The 18655-nt window shown below is 39.6% G+C and overlaps 1 protein-coding gene across 3 annotated transcripts in view; it reads right to left on the reverse strand.

Moving 5' to 3' along the window:
* The window catches only part of slc23a2 (solute carrier family 23 member 2), a 29684-nt gene extending 12537 nt beyond the window's left edge, over positions 1–17147 (reverse strand). Inside the window, exons 1-3 of one of the 3 annotated variants that reach the window (XM_053504039.1) lie at positions 16935–17147; positions 2290–2531; positions 1366–1464 (exon numbers count right to left, since the gene is read on the reverse strand). In XM_053504039.1, the coding sequence (XP_053360014.1) occupies positions 1366–1464; positions 2290–2394 (204 nt within the window). In that variant the 5' untranslated portion in view covers positions 2395–2531; positions 16935–17147. Of the gene's footprint in view, positions 1–1365; positions 1465–2289; positions 2532–5298; positions 5535–16934 lie in introns of those variants that run through there. The other 2 variants (XM_053504038.1, XM_053504037.1) reach the window with 2 other exon arrangements.
* Positions 17148–18655: the final 1508 nt, after the last annotated feature.

Raw genomic sequence — 18655 nt, forward strand, 5'->3', positions numbered from 1 at the left:
GCACACAAACACAAACGTCAGCAATGTTGTTACTATGGTAACCACTCTCTGGTCTCAGGAGATGATCACTTGGTGATTTTTTTTCTTTAAATTGATTTTAGGCAAGTACACACACACACACACACACACACACAATAAAGAGAAACGCATGAGGAGGAAAAAAAAAAAAAAAAGTCAGGGCGACTACAATACAACAGTTGTGTTCATCTGAATGATCATCAGTGCTGTTCTGAAATCAGTTTGCGCTTTTATAATTAAAGTCTTCAAGGATAATTTAGTCTTAGACTGATAGCAGTTGGATAACAGAGACATCAGTAGCGCCAAGTGCAAAAACAGCTCGATTTTCACAACGCCTGTAAAGTGATTTACGAGCTGATGCCAGAATTAATTTTCCTCTTAATATCTTAACATACATTATCAGACTGTCAAGTTTGTCTTAAGGGTGTACAAACTTTCACAATCAATTTTAAAGGAATAAAGAGAAGGGGGGGAAAGAAATTATAAATTATTTTGTAAAAGTAAAGGTTTTTTTTTTTTTTAAATCAGGTCTTCTCACTCTGATGCTGCATTAGTTGCCGGTTGCCTGATAAGTGTTTAATATAACAGAAAGTATCAGGTGGGCACTACAGGACACCTGAGACGGAGGTTGAAAAAGGAGAAGTTTCCTCTAACGCCGAGGAGACGATCACATGATCACGATCTGCCTGCTTTCATCTTTCATTTCCTCCTGCACGTGTGCGAAAAAACGCAGAGTCATGGTGAATAGGGAGCATGCTCTCCAAGGGGGGGAAAGACATTGTAGGAGGCCAGAGTGGAGCAGATAATTAGATAAGAGGAGCGTGAAACTGTCTCAGTTGGTCATTAGAAGGTGAGACACAGAGAGAGAGAGAGAGAGAGAGAGAGAGAGAGACAGGGATGCAATGACTCTAAATTCTGAAACAGAGTTCCTCTAATTTTTTTTTTTAATTAAAAAAAAAAAAAAAAAAAAAAAAACAGCAACAACAACAAAACAACAAAATAAAAGACATCATGATATACATCTGACACACACTTATTGTCCTGGATACAAAATTTAAACAAACGAGATAAAAGAGAGGGGGACGAATGAGTTAAAGAGGAAAGATTTAAGAGAGAGAGAGAGAGAGAGAGAGAGAGAGAGAGAGACAGAGGAAAGAGACTGGATGTGAGATAAAAGAAATAAAGAAAAAAAGATTTAAGATAAAAAAAAAAACATTACAGAAAAAGATTAAAAGATTACAGAAACAGAAGGAATGATAGAAAGAAGACAGTCGAAATGAAAGACAGATAAAAAAAGAAAGAGAATTAAGGTAAATAATGGGAGGGGGGTGGGGATGTTATGCTCACTTTATCAGCTGCTTGTCCCTCTTTAGTGTAGATGGCCATGAGCTCAGTGTCCTCCCTGTCCTGGTCTCCAGGGGTCGGGGACACTCCATTAACCACCACCTGCCAAACACACACAGACACGCACACAAAAATTAAACTGCTGTTCCACTCACGGAACTCAAAACGTACAAAAGTCATTATTAATTATTATAAATAATCAGCAGCAGATCAGTGTGAGTCAGAGTAGAGAGACCGGACTGATAGATACAGACGAAAATTATAAAGGGAACAGCAGACACACTCGCGCACACACACACACACACACACACACACACACACACACACACACACACACACACACACACACACACACACACACACACACACACACACACACACACACAGGCTGGGTGATATGACAGTTTAACATTGTGATTAGTCATGTCACATTACACTGAGTGTATGCGTGGCATTTCTGACTTGTGGTGAGTGTGTGAGTCGGTGTGAGTGCGTATGAGAGAAAGTGTGTGTAGGGTCTTGACCCTGCCAGGCATTTGTGTGTGTGAGTGTGTGTGCGTGCGCGTGTGAGAGATGGAAAAAGAGAGAGAGAGTCCGTGTGTGTGAGAGAGGGAGAGAGAGTCCGTGTGTGCGTGTGTGTGTGTGTGTGTGTGTGTGTGTGTGCGCGTGTGAGAGATGGAAAAAGAGAGAGAGAGAGAGTCTGTGTGTGTGTGTGTGTGTGTGTGTGTGTGTGTGTGTGTGTGTGCGCGAATGCGTGAGAGACCTTTATAAGGTCTTGACCCTGTTCTGATTTTGAATATGCAAAAAATCAGCCCCAAAGGATTATGAAGTGATTTGTATAAAGTGTCGTTTGCATGTGGTCCTGAAACCCAGACGTCTGACAGACAGCAGTGAAGGTGGGACGAAGTGGGATGAGGTGGGACTCACGGGGATGGGGTAGAAGTTGGCGCTGTGCTTGCTCTCCTCCTCATATTTGCTGGGCTCTGTGTTGGAGTCCATGGATTTGCAGGTGGAGTTCTTCCCCACGCCCATTCCTCCGCCCACCTCCTCCTCCTCCTCCTGCTCACGCTCCTCCTCTCCTCTCCTCCGCCCGCTCTCTCGCTCTGACAGGAAGTCGTTCGGCCCGCTCTCGGCACTCACATGGTCCAGCGCTTGGCCAGCCAGCTCATCTGCAGAGACAGAAAGAGAGAAAGAGAGACAGACTATCAGTGCCCACGGTCTACAAGAACCCAAGAACTCTCACCCATTTCCGTGGAGTCTTTGCTCTGGAGACCCCCACCCTCGACCCCTAATCATCCCGCTTACCCCTCCCTCCCCTGTCCCCTTGCTACCTTCGCACCCCCTCCGCAGTGCTCCAGACTGAGCAGTGTATTTGGGCCAGGTGAGTATCATGTCAGTATGTAGCTGACTCCATGCTGACAGAGCACAGGATTCTGGACCATGTCCACGCTCCCCCACACATTCCCGAGCGTCTGACCCAGTTACAGTCTGGCAACGTCCGAATCCCAGCAGGTCCGCGTCACGCAAAAGGTCAACGACATCAAATACGTTTATAAAACAGTTAGCGGGGTTTAACATCAGCTGCCACCAGAATGCGTGTTTTACTGAGGAAAATTAAATGTTATAAATCTGTACTGTACTGCAAGAGAGAGAGAGAGAGAGAGAGAGAGAGAGAGAGAGAGTGTAGAAAAAAAAGAACTAGAAAAAAGACAAAAGATATTTTAGGAAAAAAAAAGGACATAGAAAACTAATAAAAATAATAGAATACTTAGAGAGACAAAAAAAGAAATATTAAATAAAGGCAATATATTAAATTATTTCTATTTAAATAAGATATATAAATAAAACAAAAACGCTATGTAAAGATCATGCATGAGTGAGAAAAGTCTGTGTGTGTGTTTGTGTGTGTTAACATGTACACTCATCCCCTCAGCTGAGTATTAATCACTACATGCAATAGTGTGTTTAGTTCACATGCATTGAAACATTTGGAAAAAAAATAAATAACGGACAAAACAAAAACAGGTAGAATACTATTGAAAGAAAGACAGATAAAGAAATACACAAATAAAGAATAAAAATTATAGTTGGAAAACAAAAAAAAAAACAAGAAGGGAAAAATGCATATAAAATGTTTTTTTTAAAAAGGTTTAGAAGAATTTCAGAAGAGTCATGTTAGTGTCCTGCATCAAAGCAAAGAAAACATTTGAATGACAGGAACTGGGTTAGGAACGGTCCAAAACCCTGGAAGGATAGTGCTGAACCGACAACCTCAGGAAACGAAATCACACACGAGCAAGATCACAGATCACTTAAGAGAGAGAGAGAGAGTAAAATCAAAGCTATTTTAATGGTCTAAACAGCTGTGTGTCCATAAGAAAACCACTTGTTAGTGAGACACATCAGAAAAATGGCTGGTATTTTCTATGGAACATAAACATTGGACTTTGTAGTGATGGAAAAAGGTCATGTGACCTGATGGGTCCAGACTACTAACCCCTTTCTGGAGCGATGTGTGTATCAGGGTAAGAAGGGAAGCATGTGAAGCGATGCTCCCATCATGCATAGTCTCCACTGTACAAGCCTCTGGAGACAGTGTTATGATCTGGGGTTGATCAGTCGCTCAGGTCGAGACTCAGCAACGTTATGGGGCAATAAAATGAAGTCAGATTTTGACTTGAATGTACTGATTGACCAGGTTATCACATACAGTATATGGAGGGTTTTCTTTGCCATATTCCTTTCAAGAGTCGTTCTGGGAGCACGAGAAATAATTTTGAAAGAAAGCTAAAGGCAGTCAGATGATTTATTAGTGTATGCAGAGTCAAAAAAAATGCAAGCAAGAAAAAAAAACACTTAAGGATAAACAACTTAAAAGAAGTGGATTACATTTTAAGAAAAAGACAAAAGCAAGTCAAAAAAGGAAGAAAGAAAAGGAAGAAAAAAAAGAAAGAAAAACAAAGCTGAACCTTGAGCGTAAAACTCAGCTTGGTCTGTAAGTGTACCCTCTGGAACACTTTATCTCCAAACCAGGAAGTAGATCATAACAACTGATGAAACAAAACACAGACACGAGACACAGACTGCTTCCAGTAACAGCAGAAAATGTGGTGAAATGCCAAGAATTGTTGCGTGACGTAATTGTGTCCACACAGACCAAGAAGGACACTACATTTTTAACATTCCTTCTACTGCAGTGATAAATACGCTGAGAACACAATGACCATTTTATAACTATTTTATAGTAATAATATCATAATTTGTAAATAGTGCCGAGGTTGACTTTGTTCCGCTTTACCCGTGAGACAGTGCTGAGCGTTTTGACAGGAGTTTGGTGGGGATGCGTGCAAAACCGATGGAGATAAGGCTGTCTGGTTCTGAAGCAGAGAAACAGGAAATTTGGGAAAACGGTCAGTCTGAATTTCTTAGAAAAGTTGGATACAATAAGCTTTTCTAACTTTCCTTAAATTAAACTGGTAAAACCTGTATTGTTGAGCAAAATTTTCGTGCTTTAAAAAAATATATTAAAAAAAATGATAAAAAAAAAAGTTTGGGCACCACAACTAATAATTAATTATAAACGTAAGGGCTTTCAGCCTGATTAATAATAATAATGATAATATTATTATTATTATTATTATTATTATTAATAATAATAATAATGTTTTTTGCATGTTACATGTGTTATTACTATTATTATTGTTAGTAGTAGTAGTAGTAGTAATATTACATATATTATTATTATAAATTTGTAAAACTGCAGACTTCAAACAGACTTCTACATTAAACATTTGTTTATGTCTATTTGTATTTAAATCAAAGTGACTTAAATCTAAATTAAAACTATAATACAAGCTGACCCCGCCCACAAGCAAACAAACACACTTTATCGTGTCTGAATATTCTGAAATGATAATGTAAACGTGATCCTCCTACCCTTACACATGCCTCGTGTCCTGGTGTGACCCGTCGGTCCAGGAGACGATCCAAACCGCACACTTACAACAATTAAATACAAACGAGAAACTCCCTCGAGCACACACACACACAGGTTTAATTACAGTCTGACTTAAAAATCTCTCTCAACTGGCGTGGGGGTTCAGCCACCACCTCCCCGGGAGCTTTGCGTCCTTCACTCCGTCGCTGCGTTTAATTAAAGCCTCGGCAGCGGGTGCTGGGCGTCTAAGGAGAAGTGAGAAACTGATCGCTGTGCATCGCAGCAGGGGGTGGAGCCAGGACTTTAAACAATAGCTTAAGCAATATGTCTCGAAGTCTTGAAGTGACCTTTCTGGTGATGGAGGAGACGCTCGAAGGGAATTTTCTTACTCGGGTCAAAAGCTCAAGATCTGCTTGCGTCTCTTTTTGGGGTTTCCCACAAATTTCTTCCAAACTGTGAATAGGTTTTTTTTCTTCAAATGTCCTTAAAGTTTTTAAAGCAAAGGTAACACTTATGTTTATTAATAATAATAATAATAATAATAATAATAATAATAAAAAACTGTCAAAAGTTTTATACTAACAAAAGCTAGTGCTAATTCTTAAGTAACTATATATTTTTTTCACAGAACGACTTCCAAGTCGTATATTTTTACAGAACATGGACGGCTTCATGATTGTGATGTCTAGGCTTTGCTGACCAGCTGCTATAATTAAGCTATAAACAAATAAGTAAATAAATAAAATGTGTCTACATTGTCCAGACTATCAAATAACACAAAACTCGAAATATATATATATTTTTTTAAAGTTTAGGATGAAAAAAAAAAAAAAACAACAACACAATTTTCAAATTAAATAGTTTTTACTATCTATAGTCGCAGAAAAGTGGAGTGCAAAAATAATACTCATTTAACATCATTTATAGATATACATTTAAGTAATTGAATATAAATAATTTCTGATTCGGATCGCTCGGTCACCTTAACAGCTTGCTGTAATACGTTACCGTTTCTATAGCAACGTCTCATTCCTAAGGACTCATAATATACGCCTGAGGTGCAACAAAAACCCACAGATGTTTCAGAAAGAGCTCTGTGAGGATCTGGGTAAAACCGAGACGCCAGACAGAATCAGGAGGGAGAAGTTCACGCCGAGGAGTCGTACTTCCTTGGTAACATCGCAGCATGTGTTTATTTTTATGAGGAAAAAAACAAAAAACAAAAGAAAGAGGATTGACTGTAATAGCTGCTATAACGTAAGTGCGTAAGTGAGAACAGGAGCGAACTTGTCTGCAGAATGTTCCGGATTTAAAAAAAAAAAAAAAAAAAAATTTATACAGGGTGTGACTCAGGAGCAGTGTGAGGAACATCACAAAGCTCTTAAGTAAAGTTTCTGAAAGAGATCGGACACCCCCGATTTTATGGGTACCTTCATGCTTCATCATGCCACTTTGTTCTCGTGAGTCACATGACAAAACATGAAAAAAACCATTAAATGAGGTGCGTCCGATCTCCTTCTGGAAGGGCTGGTGTGTGTGTGTGTGTGTGTGTGCGTGCGTGCGTGCGTGTGTGTGTGCGTGTGTGTGTGTGTGTGTGTGTGTGTGTGTAGGCTTTCATTTAAAACCAAGCAGAAGCCACTCCTGATTCCACCTGTTTCATTTAATTTGTTGTTCTTGGCTTTTACTGAACTCTCAGGCGTGGCTTCTGTTTAGTTGGAATGAATGTCTGCACACACACACAAACACAGCTAATTTCTTTCCGGAGAAGACTGGACACCAGTAAAAGTAAACGGAACATTGCGTGATCTAATTCGTTAGTTTCATGTCTCCACGAGGATTAAAAATAAACTTGTGAGCTGGAACAGATTTAGACTGAGGTCCAAACCTGAAGTAACACTCAGCAGTTACGATTGATCCCTGTTGGGTCGATTGTTATGTAATCTCCGAAAATAACACATAATCTGAGGTCAAAATCCAAGTATCAGTGGAGAATCGTATCCCTGGCAGGCTTGGAGCGCTGTACAGGAATCTCCTGAGGAAGGAAACACACACGGCTCACAGACCATGGAAAAAATTTAAACTTCTGAAGTATTTTATTCATCTTTTATGGATTAATAATAACAGTAATAATAATAATAATAGAAAAATAAAACACTTTCATCTACAGTTCCATTTAACATTAACGCCTTCTCGACGTTAACAAAACCCGTGTTAGGTTACCTGGGCATCTTAAATAAAAAATAAAAAAAAAAGGCATGTACTAGACGCGTTTTTTTTTTCCACCTTCTTCACGTAGATCACGTGCTGTACACGTCTCAGAGTGTGTTGTCGCTATGGAAACATTAACATCTCCAGATCAGCGTGTTAATATTTACATAAACAAATATCGTGCGATTTGTGTAGCGTCAGAGCTGCTGCTATAGAAAACTAATCAGCGCCCCTAACCATTCTGAAGTAGTAACGTCCCATATTTTAAAGAAATAAATGTGAAAATTTAACGCGCAAATTGTAATTAATTTAATTTGTCATAAAGACCTAAAAAATTTTTTATAAATTAATATATATACACATACATACATATATATATATATATATATATATATATATATATATATATATATATATATATATATATATATACACACATACACACACAAGGAGATTCCTGTACATCGCATGATCTCAGAACCTTTAATTACAAGAACCTAACAAGTTGTTTAAGAGTTTGTAAAGAGAAAGTTTGTGCATTTACGCTGCATGTGTGTGACGTGATTATTATTTATGTCTTTTTATATTATTTTATTATCCATGTGAAGCACTTTGGGGCATTTGTTGTTAAAGTGTGACACAAACAGTTATTAATAATAATCTTTTTTTTTTTTTTTTTTTTCAGACATACAAGCCCCTACACACAATAAGTAGACGGAAGAACACCCAATGAATAAAAAAAAAAAAAGAAGAAGAAAGAAAGAAGAACAGGATGACTCACGCTCGATCAGGCGTCCTGGATCCTTAGTAGCTGAATCACTCGTCATTCTGCTCTCGGACGAACCTCCTCAGTAACGATTGTGTGTGTGTGTGTGTGTGTGTGTGTGTGTGTGTGTGTGTGTGGGCATTATCACAGGATGGTAATACAGTAAACGTGAGAGAGCAATTGATGGGCGTGTCAGAGTTCCTGAGACCTTACATGCCCCGACAGCATAGCGGAGAATACAAAACACACGCGCGTACACATGTACCTGATTTATTTATTTTATTTTTTTATTTGCTAACGAGGAGCGTCTCGGGTTGCTTGGACATACACAGAGAGAGAAAGAACGAAAGGAAAAAAAAAAAAGGAAAAAAAAAAAAAAGAAAGAAAGACAGTAAGACAAGAGGACAAAAAGTAACTGAAAGAAAGACAGGTACAGAAAAAGAGACAAAAAGACTGAGACCGAGAGAGAGACAGAGAGAATTTAAAAGACCCTTTTAATGCTCATAAAAAAAAAAAATGCTGAAATCTGAAAAAAAATGAACAAAAAGAAAAAAAAAAAATTACAATTAAAAAGAATAATGGATGAAATACTTATTTAATTATTTCTTTACATCTTCAATAATTAACACCAATTTAAAGAATAAACTACGTTTACGAGGAAATGTACTGTAAAACGCTGCGTTGAGAGATAGGAGTCGTGTCTATCTGGGAAACATACATTACAGTTAAATATATTTACAGAAGCACTTTCAGCAAGAACACACACACCCCTGTTGATGTTACATCGTCTTGATAAACACACCGTCTCCTTCAGAAGACGTTCCGAATCACCTCTGACCCCTATAAAAGGAAAGGAATCGCTGCTGGTATACAATTTGATCCCGGGTTCCCAAACAACCAGCAAATCTCCTCCAGCACTTTGTGGACAAAATTAAAATGAGATCAATAGCGGCGTTTCGGCTCGTCGGCGGTGTGTCCACTTCAGACATTTACATCATCGTCGTCTCCTCTGCTCAAAGCCAACACGAAAACCAGACATTATACAGGCTGATGAGGATGGATCAGCATCACCAGGTAATGTTGATTACGCACACACACACACAAGTCTGATAAGTACCGTCACCTTGGTGACCTGTTCAACAGAGCTAGAAAAATCTGTTGAATCTGTTTCCTCTTTGGTTCACCACAAACGGTGACGTCGTTCAAAAATTTCCTTCTGCATGAATAACGAGTAAAATTATTTCCTCAATGAAAAACTGATTTCATTTTAACAAACTAAAGCAAAAAAACAGGACTATCCTTAGTGACACTTTAGGTAAAATCCGTTTCCCCACAGTGGTGAGTTCCAGCTGAGGAAGCAGGGCAGAGGTGAAACACCCAGTTTACTCAGAATAAAACTGAAATTTATTTTAAACTCAAATCACTACAGAGTGAAAAAAAAAAAAAAACCCTAACCTGTCAAACTGCTCAGTTCTGATTTCCTCAAACCAGATGTTTTACACAGTCTAATCAGTTTTTTTGTTTGTTTTTTCAACATTTTGGAAAGTACCAGTCAGGTGGAATCTTCAGGACGTTCCTCTCTTCATGCCTCTGTTCCTCATGTGGTTTTGATCTTATTAGATAATGGAAAGAGTTTCTTCTGTTTATTTTTTTTCCCTTCAATGCTATTCCCAGTGATGCTATAAACAGCCGAAGTCATGTTTTATTTCATTAGCGTCTGTCACTCCTGTGACCAAATTCACTACAACCGCCCGAAAGGCAGGCCACGCCTCCTTCGCCAGGGACCGAGCGAAAGGCAGGCCACACCTTCTTTTGGAGGGTTTTACAAAAAGGTGAGGCCACACACCCCCCTTCGCCAGGGACAGAACCAAAAAGCAAGCCACGCCTTCTTCGCCAGGGATCGACCGGAGGTCAGGCCACACTTTCTTTTGCAGGGGCCAACAGAAAGTGGAAGCCACGCCCACTTCGCCAGGGAATGACCCGAAAGGCAAGCCACACCTCGTTTGCTGGAGCCACCCGGAAGACAGGCCACATCTCTTTCACAGGAGCTGCCCAGAAGTTAGGCCACGCCTCCTTCACAGGGACTGCACAGAAGGTAAGGCCACGCCTCCTTCAAGTGGGACTGGTGGATACCGTGTCCTGTTCAGAATCACTGAATCAGGGATCAATCAAATGCGTGAATAATTGCACCTTTCGCCATGATGCTTGACAGAACGAGAGGCCACGCCCCCTTTACTTGGAAAGAATGTCTTTTTTTTTAGGTCCAAGTTCTTTTAATCATGTGTTGTGTATATCTATACATCTATACACACACTCCACATAAACATTGCGCTTGACAGGAACCAGGATGTTACGGCATTACGCACAACAATTAATGGAGGTTTAGAGGCAACATGATGGCAGCTGAAGGAAACGTTTTCATAGTGAGACTTCTTAAATCACCCCTGAATCAAAACAGTAAGCCAGGGGGAAAAAATTAATAAAAAAAATCAAGAAGAGCAGGTTTCATGATGTGTCACAATCACATGACATGACCCATCAGAAAATGATTCAGTTCTAATCTCGCCTTTTCAGACCGCACCAGAGAGTCATGAAGTGCTTTAAACATGCCACTTGACCTTTTCTTCAGACCGCCTGAGCTCTCGGTACATCACCTTACACTTTACTTCGCTGAGGTCTACATTCTGACTGGTTGTAGATTCCTTTTCTAGTGCAGCAAATCATATTGTTATTAAAAAAAAAAAAAAAAAAAAAGCGTTTTTGATTCTAACATGCTGCTTGAGGACGTACAAACAATCCACACATCTGATTTTTTTCTTTTCAATTGTAGTGTGAACGTCAGCGTTGTCTGACCGCTAGCTTGTTTTGCTCTGGAATGACACGCATCATTCTGGAGTCTGGACGAGATGAAATGTTTTATTAATGGTTTCGTAAAAGCCGTGCAAGGTAGAATCTGGGATTTATCAGGGATAAATAAAAAAATTGTTGCTTTAACATCAATGTACACTTAAGGATTAAAAGACAAAAACGGCGGAAGAGAAATCGCATTCTACAGAGCGTGGGAAGACAGGAATCTGAGACGGGTCAGAGCTAACGTAGGTAAACAAAACAGGACAAGAATATGTCAAAGTATCAGAAGTGTGCGTGTGTAAAACAAAGCCCTGGATAAACAGGAAACCCGCCAGCTTCGTGGTAGATCTGTATGTTATACAGTTTCTACATAATATTATATCACACTCCGTCCCGTAAGAAAATATCTATATATCCTCACCAAACGGTTCATCCCTGGTATCAGAATCCCGCTTTATTGATGTTACATGAATTATCCTCCATCTCACAGGGGTCGATGTTTGTCTAAGCATCAGAGCTCCGATATAAATTTTTCCATTGAGTCTTAAATTAGATCAGGATTGACACACAACCAGGGATTTTTTTTGCAGCATTCATAGAAAAAACAAAAAAGATGTCAAAGATTATGTGGAGGAGAAAGTCAGCCCTGGCATCGATGTCAAGGTCAAAGTAAAGACTTTAAAGCAGAATGCTCGATCTGATCCAGCTTGTGTAAACAGCAGACCTGGCAACCCTGTCAGCTCTTATCACTGTGTACTGTTCCTGTCCAAGGATCTCGGTGATGTACAACTCGGGCTCTGATGTGTATAATCACTGAGACTGAAACAAAACCAGTACTAAAACAAGGTATTAAAATACACGCCACCTACGCAGGCCCTAAAGCAAAAAAGATCTTTTCTGCAAGACGTGCGAGTGTATCCAGGTTAGTTTCAGGAGCATCACTGCTAGACAATATGAAAATAAAACGTTTTTTTTTCTGAAGTATTAAATTATTTTTACACTGCAAATCAAAATCTAAAAAGAATAATTGTGAACCTGTGAGCAAGCTTGTACTAGAATAGAATTTTTTCCCCCACCAACAAATCCCGCCTTCTGTGTTATGACTGGTTGCAAGAACTCAAGCTTACCTCTGATTGGTTAGATCTTTACTCAGCGTAAAAATCCAAGAACCTTCGCTTCTGTGGTGTGTTTTAGCAAACACTTTCTATATTTTATTTTATGTGACCACTGATCCAATTTTATTCACAACTGCACTCTTTTTATAAATCTTTTACAAATGTACTGTACATGTTTGCACCCACACACAAACAGCTGTTTTCTTTTAACCTTTGTTTTGCATTACCGCCGCCTGTATGTTTCAGCCTTCATTTTCACGACCTTGTAAAGCAGATTTTCCACTCCAGACGTACTTAAAAAAATAAATAAATAAAAAGTAATTAAATGCTTTCTTCCCTGAGCAGTGACCTCCCCCTTCCCGCTCATTCATTTTTTGTTTAGCTTTTTGTTTAATTGCTGTATTGTACATTTTCAGGAACTGAGTAATATCCGCACAGACGAGGGAATGACGTATGCTCAGTTTGCTATAAGGACAAAGCTGAATCATTTATAAGGCTCTTGTTTATAAGTTGGCGAGTTCCAGGGCGAAGTCACGTCTATTACGTTTTATTACAAGTTTATTCTACACAAACAACGCTAATGCAACAATGTCCAAACTTTCCAGCAATGGAAAAGTTTTAAGTTCCATGGACAAATGTTAAATGGTCTAAAAGTGACAGAAACCTTAAAAACACAGGTAGTCCCCGACTTACGAACATTCGAGTTACAAATTTCTGCACATACAAATGGACCGCGGCTCTACCTCCGCACCAATCGTGGAAGTAGCTCACGTGTATTGTATAAAAAATATACACTGCAGTGCACCAGGTACTGATATATATACTTATATACAATATTTTTAGTGTGTAACTGAACGTATAAATGTCTAAAGTCTTGTATATTGCATGTACGCGTGTGGGCGGGGTGAGGGAGAAATGAGTAGGCCTCACCGGTTTCAATGGATCAGTCCAGGAGCGTGAAAATGTCTGTCCTGTAAAGGTGTCCTGATTGAATTTCAGAAAAAAAAATCCTCAACAAAACAGAGTTCACAGTCCAATACGGCGGAAAACAGCTCTGACACAAAATAGCATCCGAGATTCCCCTCACGATTTAAAGGCTGCTAGATTTGATACATGTGAGATTCATTTCCTTAGGCGTGGTTATGGTTATTGGACATATGATGGCAGTGTGGGGAAAGGGGAACAGAGATTTAATCAAGTGCATTGTTATGCTTTACGTTTTATATTCGTGTCAAAGGCATACAAGACTCACTTTGAGAGACTTCAACAAATCTGTGCTCCTGTAACGGAACTCGTTCTTAAGCTAGGGACTACCTGTATATTACAGTATAAATCACAGAAACCTATGAGAAAACTCATCTTGCATTTGGCAAGAGTATTTCTTTTTACTCTTTCGAGTAGTATGCGCAGTCGGGGGGGGGCCTCCACCTGCTTGACTCGAGTGTGGCGCAGAAGATCGGCGGAAAAAGGGAAAAAAAAAAAACGGATACCACTTTGTAACGACCTAGTCGTGACGTTTATACGAATGTTTAAACATTTCAGTGTTTATTACATACTTTTAGTATGTAGTTTTTAATACTGGGCAACATACAGTGATATCAAAATCATCTGTGATGGCACATCTGAAGAGTGATTACGTCATAATGTCGCAACAAACACTTCAAACGCAGCCTTGAAAACGACTGATTCAACAGTCCATGTGTCACAGCCATACCGATCCCAAGAGTCTTTGTGAGCGAAGAGACCATGACAGAAACAGAACCCAAGGATTTTAAAAAATTTTAAAAAAGTAACGCATTAATGAAGAAAAAAACCTTTGAAAAAATAAGTAAAACAATCAAGGAGTTTACACAACATCCGCTCCATGAGAGACAGGTTTCCGATAACGTGTTACACAACATTAACCAACAATATAACATTTCAGCTGTGTAGACCAGACTGTCTCGTCCTTCACGGACGGATGGTCCGTCAGTGGAGACGGTACTCTTCAAGCCTGAAATGAGACACGCCTGACTACAGGAGCAGTGTGGAATGCGAGCGGGAAGGTTGTGAGGAAAAAAATTTTTTTAAAAAAAGGACAGGTTATCTCGCCAGTCTGGTAGTTTTTGTGTTGTGCTTACAGTGCTAACCACTACACCACCTTGTAGGAGATGAGTTCTAACCAAAACAAATTTTACATTTCACTTACATATATAACGCTTTATTTTCTGAATTAAAAGTTTACATTTCTAATATTTATTGCACATTACTGATCTCAGGTCAATATCACTTTACAGTTGATTTTACTTGCTTTCTTTATTTAAATGTGACTCAGGGTGAGATCAGTTCAGTATCCTTATTTATTATACTTTAAGGTGAGCAAAAGGAAAAAAAAATGAGTTTTTCTTCCGCCGTTTAAAGAAATAAAAATAAATAGATAAATAAAACAATTAAGATCAATTAACTGGACATGAGTGTCATATAAACATGCCTGTAATAACCAGCTGGGACAGTTATTATTCTTTTTTCCCCCCCCTTTTTTTTTTTTTTTTTTTTTTTTTTTTACATATATTGGTCCGTCCAAGTGCCATCCTGAACATGAGGCGACAGAGGATACTCCCCACCCTGGAGATATATCCGTTGTTTCTATGGTAGTTACATAAGGGATCGGGTTGCCAGCTAGACCTGATTGTCATTCACAACACCAATTAGCTTTATCTGAAAGTCTTTGGACTGTGGGAGGAAACCGGACCACGCGGAGAAAACCCACCAAGCACAGGGAGAACATTTACATTTAGGCATTTGGCAGACGCTCTTATCCAGAGCGACTTACATTTTTATCTCATTACACATCTGAGCAGTTGAGGGTTAAGGGCCTTGCTCAAGGGCCCAACAGTGGCGACTTAGTGGTTGTGGGGTTTGAACCTGAGATCTTCCGAACCGTAGTCCAATGCCTTAACCACTGAGCTACCCTCTGTAAACTCCTAGCACACAGACCCTGAGGTGGGAATCGAATCCGGACCCTGGAGGTGTGATGCCACCGTGCCACCCTTAAATTAAGACGGGCCGGGGTAAAATACAAGTTAAAGCGCTGCTTCTATAAATAATTAAATCATACTGAATTACTGCTTAGACAGAATGGAGTTTTACATGCACATTCAACAGATATCATTTAAACAGTTTTTACAAGACAATGAAATGAATACACTAAAATAAAAAGCCTTCGCGAGGAAACAATTAAAACGTACCCAACAACACTTAATTGTTTTATGTCAAAAATCATCAATTTGCTTGTTGAGGTAATCATACACTGTACACAAGTAGGCAGGTCTGAAACAGTCAGGAGCAAATTTAAAAAAAGAGCAAATTTATGTGAGGGAAAAAAAGTCAGCCCTGACATCGATGTCACGGTCAAAGTAAACACTTTAAAGCAGAACGTAAAGGAAATGTTGCTGCTGTTAAAGGTGGAGAGCGGATGTCAGATCCGGCTTGTGTAAACAGCAGACCTGGCAACCCTGACTCTTATCATTATTAGTTACTGTCCAAGGATCTCTGTGATGTACAACTCGGCTCTGATGTCTATAATAACAGAGACTGATTGCACCAGACTGAAACAAAACCACTTCTAGAACAAATGACCTACCAAGCTGGCAAAGACCGCCATTTTTGTCACGCAACATTTCACAGCATCACGCCAAACTGTCCAAACAGAATTAAATGAAACTTTTGCAGTACTTAGATTTCTGGCTGAACTTTAACCTGCACCGTAAGTGAAATCTAAATGTTGAGTAAAAGTGATGTTATGAACAGTTATGTGTCGGATTTAATAATCTACTAATGCGCTACTCGCCCAATGTAAACAAACACCTGCACCAATAGATATTAATTAGAAAAGATGAACTGAATAGTTTTACTGGGATTAGTTCAGCGCTAAAGTGGTACAAGTGAACATAAATGCGCTGGAGTCATTTTAAGACAAAACTTCATCTTTATCCGATCTACTTTTCTGATTTCTCATCTGTGATTCACTCTCTGATTACCGAACAGGGAGTGTATTTGTGTGATGATGAAAGAAAGAAGGACAACTTAGTGTAAACAAGGCGTAAGATACTCAACCTTACAGAATGTGATTTCTTTGTATTAATAAGTTAGACAGAGAGTTTTGACGTACAGAAAGACAGACACATGTACCCAGGCTTCAACCTGAAATAATAATAATAATAATAATAATAATAATAATAATATCACTGATTACATTAAAGAACAGCAGTTTATTTTTCAGCTTTAAGCTTTCAATTATTTCTACAAACTCATTACCTGTCGACAACAGATACAGACCCATGTACAGACAAAACCTCTCTTTTATTTACATAGATGACAACCCTAAAGTATGCAGAATCCTGTCAGTGTATTTAAAATGAATAAGAAACAGAGCACGAGACCGTGATATTATAGTATCGCGAGCTAAGATCACGATGATGAGTCAGCGCCGATGGATCGCGTTGCCTTGGAAACAGCATCCTGACCACACTGTGTGTGTGTTTGTGTGTATATATATGAGGCTTAAAAGCTACCACAGGCCTTAGCGGCTGATAAACATGCCATAGAGAAAGAGAATAATGAATATGAGATATAATAAACATAAACACCTAACTAATGAGGATATCTGATGAATGTATGAGGTGTTTAGCAGTAAGTTGTCCCCGCGTGGCCTCACCTGTCCAAGGAGACACGGACTGGACGGAAGTTTTCTCCGCGGTGTTTCTCACTCAGGACCTCGCCGACTGCTCCACCGCACACTTTCAAAGCGCTCAATCCGGCCAAACCTGACACACTCTCACACACCAAAAAGAATTCACCCCCCAGAAAAAAAAACAACAACCGCGACTCCTGCTTAGCACTGCCACTAGCTCACAGCGCGCGCTGCCTACAGGAGGCCGACAGCTAACGGCGGAACCTTCTGCGCATGCCCAATAAAACGTTCCGGCTCTAAGTCCCGCCTACTGGTCCACCTGCGTAGGAGAGCACGAACCAATCAGATTGCTCCCAATCGCAAGCGCGTGCGGTGGGGATTCTTAAAGAGACAGTCACCTCATCCGGTCGTTTGATAACATTAATTTATTTACATTGAAAAATAACATTTAAATTAGGGTTTGAATTAAATTAATCACGCATTTTATTTATATTTCTTATTATCACGTACAGCGTAGTGTCGTGTACTGTGTGTGCGAGTTTTATCGTTATTATTTGTGTGTGTGTGTGTGTGTGTGTGTGTGTCTGGCTCTATACCTCCACCTAGCGGTTGTACCTCTTAATCGACCATACTGACGTCATGTAGCCCAAGGGCGCGTACACGTGACATGATTCCATCAATCCATCTAGAAAGCTCTCTCTCTCTGAGGTTCTTACTGATTCTCCTCCTTCTTGTGGACCATTTGTCTCCATCGTACCTCTGTCTACCACGTCTTCCTCTGTCTATGCAACCTCCTGCATGTCCTTCCTCAACACACCCATAAACCTCCTCTTGAGCCGCCCTCTTCTCCTCCTCCTTCTGCCAGCTCCATCTGTAACTTTGTTCTCCTCTTATCCTGTCTCAACACATGCCCAAACCACACGTCCCCAAAACTGTCCTACCTGCTTTGTTCCTGTAATATATTCCTGTCCATCCTTCACCTCTGCCACCTCATGTCTTTTCATTGTATTTATTCCCATTTTTACGACCATAGTAGGACCTCCAGTCAACATTCACACATGCATTCACACTTACTCACTGTCTATACCACTTTATCTTGTATACAAGGTACACTAGAGCCTATCCTGGGAGACTTAGGGCACACTTAGGCAGGGTACACCCTGGACAGCTCCATGCACACACACAGACCCTGAAGTAGAAATCGAACCCTCAACCCCGGGGGTGTAATTTAAAAGTGCTAACCACTGAGCCAAGGTGCCGCCAGTGTATTTGACTGCGCGTCTTATAATGTTTTACGCGCATTGTCTGACTGCTATTTAAATTGATAAATGATTGATTGTCTGACTGCTATTTAAAGTGATAAATATAACAAAAACATTACAGTTATACAACCATTTTATATAACTGTTATATAACTGTGTAATAACAATAATTTATACAAGAGGCTAAACCAGGTGAGTTTTTGTTACATGCCCTTTGACTGTGGGAAAAAACCGGAGTACCCAGAGAAAACCCACAAATCACAGTAAGAACATGCAAACTCGACCACAGGGGGCAGAAATCAAACCTGGCTGGAAATTGAACCCGGACCCTGGTTGTGCAAGGCGACAGTGCTAACTACTAAACCACCATGCTTCTCAATAATAATAATAATAATAATAATAATAATAAAATAACCATGGAACTTATGATTATGCTGCATCGTTTTGCTCATAATAAAGTGTTATAATCTATGAGTGTTTAAT

This window comes from Clarias gariepinus, chromosome 9, assembly GCF_024256425.1.
Source record: "Clarias gariepinus isolate MV-2021 ecotype Netherlands chromosome 9, CGAR_prim_01v2, whole genome shotgun sequence".
Lineage (NCBI taxonomy): Eukaryota > Metazoa > Chordata > Actinopteri > Siluriformes > Clariidae > Clarias > Clarias gariepinus.